Raw genomic sequence first — 8,672 nt, 5'->3', positions numbered from 1 at the left:
CAACTCTCCACCCCCAGCTTTCCTTTCTCACCCAGCTAAGGGACAGGAGAGTCCTCAGCCTAGGGCAAGCATGCCCCTGCTCCTCCCTCCTTCAATGAAGGTCAAGGTGATGAGAGAGCAATGAGCCCAAAACAGGAACCTGTATGGTCCAGAGCCCTTGCAGCACCATCTTCTGGGCCAGGGAGAGATTCTAAGAGAGGAGCATCGGAGAGCTGGCTTCCCAGGCGGTGTGGGAAACAGGGGCACGAGAGCAGAGGAAAGGGGANGTTCTGTCCNCCCCAATTCCCTCCATCAGCAGCTCTGCAGCTTGCTGCCACCATTGTATCTCGCTCGGCATCATTGTGCTCCCTCTCTGTAAGAATGACTCCTGTGGTGGTCCCCAGCCTTCAGTGCCCTTTCTCAGTAGGAAAGGCAGTGTAAACACCTGTGCCTCAGAAGGGAGTTAGGAGAGTCAAAGGTTCTTGATCTGTAAATGAGAGCTCATCATAATGAACGTCCCTCCTCAGACCACTCTGCAGAAGCTGAAGGGTGAGCAGTTCATTCAACAGAAGAGGGAGCTGCTGGCCCTCTATCGCAACCAGGGCACGGAGTCCCCCAGCACCAGGCCCTCCACACCTTCGCCTTCNCCGGAGGACTCCCAGAGCAGTGCCGAGGGGAGGTAAGACTCCATCACCATGCAAGCAGGGGGACACAGTTGGGGAGGAGGGAGGTGGGGAAGAGGCAAGTAAGGAGGAGCNAGGAGACATTTATGAAGCTGAGCAGGGTGAGTAGGAGCCTCGGGGACTTGGTATGAGAACAAGAGCATGAGCTGCAGCTGGGAGTTGGAAGAGGTTGGTAGTTAGCATGTGAAGGGACCCGTGGCATAGGGTGGGCACCGAGCAAAGGAAACAGAGACCCAGCATGTGAACTCCCTGTGATGAGTAGGCTCCAGAGTGAAGCTAGATACAGATTCTCAGAATAGCAGAGTTCCCAGGGCACAGCAAGCTCCAAACCCGCAGGGTAAGAGGTTCNGTCCGGGATGCTACAGCTGCTTAGCAACAAGCTTTTAGAGAAAAGGACCCACCAATGGGCCCACTCAGCAAATACAAGACAAGCTGCGTGAGATGAGGTCTGAACCGGGTGCTGTGCACAGAGTAGCTCAGAAGCAAACCTGAGCTCTTACTTGTTTTTGAGGCNAGTAACTCAAACTGACCTTGAACACATCACAAGGCATTCCTCCTAGCAACCCCCCCTCCAACTGACCTCCAGGTCTTTTTCTGTTTCAAATAGGACTTTGCACACTGACTGGGCTAATCTCTGTGTCATTCCAGTTTCAGTATAGGTGCTGTATAAAAGGAGTACCCACGGTCTTTTATAGAGCATAATCCTAAGCAGTGAAGTGGGGAAAGCCAATCACTGTCCTGCACTGAGACAGGGCAGTAAGTATGGAGGAGACATTTCTGAATGGATTAATAGGAGAGGCTTCTCAGCCTTGAATCCCATTCTCAGCATGAGTCTGACTTTCTGCTCNTCACTGTAGGACTTTAGAGTTCGCCATCATCCCCAGCCTGGTGGTGACTGAGGATACAGATGAAGACACGCCCTCCATGCCGGATGACGCCTCAGACTCTGGNTACGGCACCTTGATTCCAAGCTCCCTGAAGGATTCTCATTCCCCCCTGAACAGACTTCGGTCCAAGGCTCTTCGTAGGGACCCTCGCCTCACCTTCTCCACCCTGGAACTCAGAGACGTTCCCTTGCGCCCCCAGCCTCCCGACCCCCAAGCTCCCCAGCGGCGAAGCGCCCCGGAGTTGCCAGAAGGGATCCTAAGAGGAGGCAGTCTACCCAGGAGAGCCCCACCAATCTGGTCGGAGGAGGAAGACGAGACTTTGACACCAGGGAATGTGGTGGTAGAAACCCTACACAGGGCGCAACGTCGGAGTCCGCTCCCCCACTCTCCCACCCATACTGACTCTGCTGGGGAAAGCCCCTGGGAGTCCTCAGATGAAGATGAGGNACTTCTATCCCCTGGACTCAGCCCCCGTTCCCTACGGGAGGACATGCTCAGGGAGATCNGGGAGGAGCTGGCCAACCAAAGGATCGATGGAGCCTCGGAANCGGAACCAGGGAATGGCAAGCCCCGGNGGCTGACTCTAGCCCAGCTGCAGAGAATGAGGGTCCCCCACATCATACAGCTGGACACGCCCCTGTCTACATCGTAAGTGCAGAAACTACTATGGGACAGAAGGGCAGTATGGAGTGGGGGTCCGTTCTAAGAGGCAGGCTGTGCAGAGCAGGGACCAACCAACGCAGGGGAGGGTACTCCNCTTTACCCATCAGCCCACTTGTTGCTTGACCTTGACCTAATGCATTTGTCTTCCTTCCTTCACAGAGAAGTATAAGGAATGCTGAGGCCCTTTGATACACCTCTTAGAGAAATTGTCTCCCTAAGAGTGNTGGCCACCACCTCCCCCGGACTCTACCTCAAGGATCCATCTCAAACCAAGCCTGACCCAGGCATCACCTCTGAGGACCCTGGAGGTCAAGAACTGAACATTTTGTCTCACAGACGAACCCCTGAGCCCCACATAAAAGTGCCCAGAAACATGGTTGTTTGGTGAACACTGGATGAGGATGGGAAACGGAAAGCATGGGTACCCACAGGGTGGAATCTACTGTTAGCTGGCAGGATGGCTGGACTTGCCGGGCTATTTTTCACATCCTGGCTCTGCCCACTCTCTCCTATCCACAGACCACTCTTTCCAGGGTCAGCGATCATTTTTAGACATTTTTAGTGTATTTACAAGAGTCGAGGGCTCCAGCTGGAGACCCCGCTGTTCTATGCTTGCCCTTACCTTACACAGTTCATCCATTAGTGTGATATAATTGATACAAAGATTGCTTATCAAATGTGAAAAAGGCCCAGAAACCCACTGAGGAGGCTCTGAGAAGCTTGGCTTGGGCCCTGTGCATCCCAAGTGGGCACCAGATACATTGTGCCTTTCCTCTACAATCCTGTCTTTGGCACCCTCAGCTGGCCAGGAGCAGATGGTACACCTCCCTGCCACTCACAAGTGGCTGGCTCAGGCAGTCNTCGGCAGCTGAGAAAAGCTATGTACACCAAGTCGGTAGCACCAAGGAAGTGGCTGCCAGCTCGAGCCTTCCTCTTAGAGACCTTTGCCCACTTTTCACCCAGAGGGAGTAGGGCATCTAGCAGGATGGTCCTTCAAGTCCCTCTTCCTAAGGTTGTGGGTGTGGCCTTATCGCGGGAGGCGGGTCGTGGACGAGGGGGCGGGATTTCTCAGAGCCTCCAGGATATTCTCCAGGCACCCAGTCAGGTTCATCTTGGAAAGCACGAGGCCCACTACTTCCAGCGTGTCCTCGTGGCGCGGCGTGCGGCGCCGCCAGGCTTCCAGCATGCTGTACTGAGCCTCGCGCAGGTAGCGCCCGTTCTGCATCTCCAGCCTCTCGATCTCGTGCTCGCTCAGCCCCATAAAACGCATGAACTCCTTCCAGCGCGTTGGAGGCACGCCATCCACCACAGCATACAGAAGGTCTGCATCTGGGGACAAGGACCGTACACTTCCAGCAGCAGCCCTGCCTTTGGGCCCTCCACCCTGCCCGACTCCCTCCAGGAGTAATGCCCCAGCAGGAACCCAACTCACTGTCAGGACGTTGCGGGTGGGCGGAGTCTTCCCATTTCTGAACAGAGGTGGGGGCTGGCACGGAGCAGAGTGATTCGTAGAGCAGAGGGTCAGCACCCTGGGTTGGGACTACCTCACTGACAGGTGGCATGAAGTGCCAGTTACTAGGACCAAAGATGGGGCTGATGGGGGTACTGGAGACAGGAGGACTAAAGCCTGGGGTGCTGAAGCCCAGAATGGGGTTGAAGCTGGAGGTGGGGGTGAAGGCTGGGGAGGGGGCTGGAGTTAGGGGCTTTCCAGCCTTCTCCTGAAAGAAAGAAAGCAGAGTATTAGTGGGAGTAAAGAAAAGGACTCCCTTCGGGCACTTTATTCTTTATCGGGGTGGGGACAGAGGAGCTAAGGGAGCCCACCACCCTCATTCCAAGTAATTTGGGTATCAGGCGTTGGAAGGAGTAGTCAGGGAAGCTGGAGTCGTCCCTTCTCACCTCTTTGACAGGCACGGAATCCCTACAAACTGAGAACAAAGAAACAAGGTGTCATGAATTTCACTTCCCTTATAACGCTGACCTTGGGGACTTGTGGTGTCATGCCCCAGGGTCTATGTGGCCCCAGGGACAAGAGAATTATGGATATCAGTATGGCTTCCCTCCCACCATCCAGGGCCACTCAGCCTAGAGTCCTTAACCATGAAGAGAGACCACCCCTCATCTCCCTCCCACTTGCCCACCCGAACCCCTCCCGTATCTCCACCAACATCCTATATCCCCAAAGTCCTACTTACTGATGGAGTAGACTACGGACCTCCACCGGGGATATCGGCACATTAAACTGATGAAGATAAAGGACAGAAGGCAAAGACCTAGCAAGATAACCAGGGGCAACAGCACCGCAGTACCTGCAGACCAGAGAGGTTGTTCAGTGTGAGGCCACAGCAGAGACTAGGGGGCTAGGGGGTAAGGGGTGGGGGTGGAGGGAGGTCATGGAGTCAGCCAGCCAGCTCGGTGAGCTGGCACCAAGCCATCCCCCCTCACCTGAGTCCTGGGGGTTTGTGACATTTGCAAGCGAAGGAGGTAGGCACAACTTCATACACTCCTGATTTTTCTTGCAGCTGAAAGAAGAGACGGCACTGGTGAGTAGGAAGNCTGCCTGCGGTTCTTTGCTTTGCAAATGGTTTTGCTATCTCTTCAACCCGCCTTGAGAGCTGGTGGGGAAGAATGAGACAGTCCACACCGTACAACAGTTTACAAGCTGATGGGAGCCCGGGAAGGCTGTGTGGACAGGCAGGAGCAGAAGTGGATGCATGGGATCTCAGCATTTGGGAGGAAGTGACAAAAGGATCAGTTTAAGGCCACCCATGGCTACCCAGCAAGGTCAGGGTCAGCCTGGGCAACAGGAGACCCTGTCCAGAAAGAGACTAGAGAGGAAAGGGAGGGGAAAGGGAGAGAGAGGGCAAGTCGGCCATCTTGATGAGTTTGACATAGTCATCACCCCACAGGGCAGCTCACGGCCATCTGTAACTCCAGTTCCAGGGAATCTAATGCCCTCTTCTGGCCTCTGAGGATACTAAGCAATGTACACAGTGCACATATATGCATGCTGGCAAAACGCTCATACACATACAATGAAAATAAATAATGCTTAAAGTATTTTTTAAATGCCAGGCATGGTGGCACATCCCAGTGGTTGGGAGACTAAAGCAGGCAGATATTTAGGAGTTCAAGGCCAGCCTGGTCCACCTAGTCCCAGGCCAGCCAAGGCTACTCAGTGAGACCTTGAGTAAAAAGAAAGAAAGAAAATGAAATGAAATAAAATCAGACGGTCAAGGGCTGAGGGTGTTTTGGCTCCATGGTAGAGCACATGAATAACATGCAAAGAGCCCGGATTCAACAATCAATCAGTATTTTAAAAATAAACTTTAAAAGGCCTTTATAATCAAGAGTAAAAATTCCATTCCAGTCATTGACTAGCAACATGACAGAAATAAGTCACTTCACTTTTTTTTTCTGGTCCAGCATTTCATGGCGCTCATGACACCTCCTTCTGGGATCAAGTACTTGGTTGGCCCTGACATGGCATGGTAGACGGCAGCTGTGGTAGACGGAAGCTGTGGGTGGACTGGGTTAATCATTGTGTTTGCCGGTAGGGCATGGATCTGAAATGTCCTGCTGGGTCCATGTGTTGAAGGCTTGGTCCCAGCATACTGGGACATGGGGACTAGTATAAGTTAGGTCCCTGAGGGCTCACTTTTGACCCCTCTCCACACCCTTTCCTTTGGCCTCTCAGGGGCTGTGAGGTGAGCTACTGTGCTTGCACAGTATGCTCTGATCATGATGCCCCTGCCTCAGCACTGACTCTAAAGCAGCAANGCCAACCACCAGGAGCTGAATGAAACCAGCCGGTCTTTGCTTTAAGCGGATTAAGCCGCGTGCGCCCAGAAAGAGGACTCATAGGAGACGCTGGAGGGCTTCCCAGCCAATGGCCCGGCTGCTTACAGCACTTGACTTTGGAGATGGCAGGTCTCAAGGGCATGGGAGGCTTTAGGATGTCTCTCATTGGGGCAGCCATTGAGAGCTGTCACAGGGCAGAGGGGATGAGAAAACTACACTGGGTGGGGGCAGGGGGACGGCAGAGGAACATGCGTTCTCAGCAGAACAGGGAAAGGAGGTTTTGTCTACCTCATGACAGGGTGAAACACATGGGCACATGAGCTCTTTTGAGATGAAACTGCGTGGAAAAAAAAAATAGAAAGTCGACAGCTTTGATTCAGACCGTTCTATAGATTGTTGGTTTAGCTGTCTGTTTGGGGGATCTAACCCAGAGCCTCCAATATGCTAGGCCAGTGCTCTACCATTGATCCACATCTCCACCCCCATTCTCCTTACCCTAAAGGTTAAGAAACATAAGGCGTAGAGAGGTAAGGACTTGCCCAAGGTTGCAGAGCCAGGAAATAGGGAAGTTGGGATTTAACNCCCAGGTCAGGTCAACTGCGAGAGAGTTTCCTCTCTGGAAGCAAATGTATAAGAGCAGCCCATGCGGAGCCATAGGAATGAGGAAGTCTGTCAGGGAGCCTGGGAAGGAATCCCCAGCGGTAGAGCGGTAGAGCGGTGTGTGAGCCAAACCTAAGATACCATCAACAGTGAGACCAGAGTGCAGTTGAGAACAGCGCGCTCGGATCTAACTGCCCAGCACTGAAGAGGCATGCGAGCTATGGCATGTGTGTGGAGGTCAGAGGATGACTTTGTGTGGAGCTGACATTCTCTCCTGTCACCTTTACAAGACAGGGTTCCAGAGCTTGAACTCGGGTTGCCAGACTTTTGCGGCAAGCGCTTTACCCGCTAAGCCCTCTTGCCTATCCCCTAACGTCCTGGAGAAAGGGAAAGGGCTGTCTGCTATCTTGTAGTGTTTTCTGCTCATCCAGCTATAGGATCTCTCCTTTGATCCTGCTGGGGGCCCCTCAGCCACAACTGCTTACCCACCCCTGAACCCCAAGCACTTGGCAGATACTCACTGGCTGCAAGGGACGCATTCACTTTCTCTTAGAAAGAACCCCGCATGGCAGTTACACACAGTGTTCTGAGTCTCCTTACCTGTGGGAAAGCAGTTAAGACTAAGAGGGTGTGCCTGTAGTCTGAGGGCCCGAGGGAGGGACGAGGGCGGGAATGCAGGTGCCACATAGGAGCTCAGACCCACAGACAGAATAGGGTGGGAGGGGGAAAGAGGAGGNCAGGATGCTCCCGAGGAGGGGAGAGGACTTGGGTGACCGGTGCTCACAGGGGATTGTCACGGTGCCGTTGAAGCAGGGGCTGCAGTCCACGCACAGGAAGTGCGTCTCACTCAGGTAACGTTGGAACTGGTTCTTCTTACAGCCACACACNGTGTCCTTGTCAGCTTGGCAAGGAGAGATCTCCACCTGGGACATTTCTGAAGAGGGAAGGAAATGGTGTGTGAGTCTCACATCCCTTTTCCCACACAAATCTTGACACCCCCTGGCTCTGACAGACACTCCTACGCACACAGGCCCGAGCTTGCATGTGCGTGCATGCATACTACCACCACACTCACGTGCAGATTCGAAATCCTGACCTCCTGGCCAACACCCACGAACACACACACATGTTCGCACATCTTCACACACCATGAACCTTCTACAGCCCTGGCCCAATCCCAAGGCTTACCTTTCCGACACGTCTTGCAACTGAGACACTGTCTGAGGTGGTTCTGGGAAGCCGTAAAGGTGCCCTTTTCACACTCCCTGCAGACTGTATCCCGCCCTGGGCTCGGACAGTCACTCACCAAGTAGGTTCCTGTGGATGGNGTTAGGATCAGGCTGTAGTGGAGAACTAAAGGGCAAAACCCAAGTNGGGGGCAGGGGGTGGGGCAGCAAAATAAGGGGACTCCCAGGGACCAAGGTCGGGGAACATCAGAAACAAGCAAAAGAAATCTCAAGGCAATTCTCTGCTCCCACTTTCTCCTACCTTTGTGGCACTTGGTGCAGCAGATGGAACTGTTCTTAGAATGGACATACTTTCCTTGGGGACACAAGCTATCCCTCTTCTCCCGGTCACCAAGAGAAGGGACTAGTCCAGTGACCCCTGATGGATGTATCCCCATCAGCAGAGCCAGGAGCACCTGAGGAAACAATCAGAAAGAGGAAATACTGTCAGGGGTGGGGCCTTAGAGGTAGCAACAAACTGAACACACACAAACACACACTGCCAAGTTCACATCCCCCCCCCCCAGGGACATTCTCCCCTAGATGGTGGCCANTGTGCAGTCTAGTATTTTCTTGGTCTCTGGTGGCTCTGTATGCTAGCATTTGTTTCTACAACTGAGCAATTAGGTCTCAGGCCCCAGCTGCATTTATCCCGTTCAGTTCCCTGAAGCAGCTCCCAGTGCCGGTCACAGGAGAGCCGGTCAAGGAATGTTTAGTTTCCCGTGTGTCTGCAGGGCTGAGGGTGGAGCTCCAGGTCTCACACAGAAGCACTGTGGTGCCCTCTGCCCGACAAAGAAATGTTAGCCAGAAGTAGCAGGCTGTTTTGGTTACAGCCT

General features: G+C 53.5%; 2 protein-coding genes across 2 annotated transcripts in view; one reads left to right on the top strand and one right to left on the bottom strand.

The window, feature by feature from the left end:
* Plekhg6 (pleckstrin homology and RhoGEF domain containing G6) overlaps nt 1–2,588 on the top strand; it is a 14,618-nt gene extending 12,030 nt beyond the window's left edge. Inside the window, exons 6-8 of the mRNA XM_029478269.1 lie at nt 507–658; nt 1,520–2,197; nt 2,372–2,588. Coding sequence (XP_029334129.1) covers nt 507–658; nt 1,520–2,197; nt 2,372–2,381 — 840 coding nt within the window. The 3' untranslated portion in view covers nt 2,382–2,588. The remainder of the gene's footprint in view (nt 1–506; nt 659–1,519; nt 2,198–2,371) is intronic.
* Nucleotides 2,589–2,754: 166 nt separating this feature from the next.
* The window catches only part of Tnfrsf1a (TNF receptor superfamily member 1A), a 12,192-nt gene continuing 6,274 nt past the window's right edge, over nt 2,755–8,672 (bottom strand). The window contains exons 2-10 of the mRNA XM_021164794.2: nt 8,099–8,252; nt 7,799–7,927; nt 7,395–7,544; nt 7,132–7,210; nt 4,655–4,731; nt 4,405–4,518; nt 4,109–4,137; nt 3,645–3,930; nt 2,755–3,541 (exon numbers count right to left, since the gene is read on the bottom strand). Of these exons, the coding sequence (XP_021020453.1) occupies nt 3,240–3,541; nt 3,645–3,930; nt 4,109–4,137; nt 4,405–4,518; nt 4,655–4,731; nt 7,132–7,210; nt 7,395–7,544; nt 7,799–7,927; nt 8,099–8,252 (1,320 nt within the window). The 3' untranslated portion in view covers nt 2,755–3,239. The remainder of the gene's footprint in view (nt 3,542–3,644; nt 3,931–4,108; nt 4,138–4,404; nt 4,519–4,654; nt 4,732–7,131; nt 7,211–7,394; nt 7,545–7,798; nt 7,928–8,098; nt 8,253–8,672) is intronic.

This window comes from Mus caroli, chromosome 6, assembly GCF_900094665.2.
Source record: "Mus caroli chromosome 6, CAROLI_EIJ_v1.1, whole genome shotgun sequence".
In the NCBI taxonomy this organism is placed as follows: Eukaryota; Metazoa; Chordata; class Mammalia; order Rodentia; family Muridae; genus Mus; species Mus caroli.
Note: the sequence above shows the minus strand (reverse complement) of the source record. Positions and strands in the feature narration are given on the sequence as shown.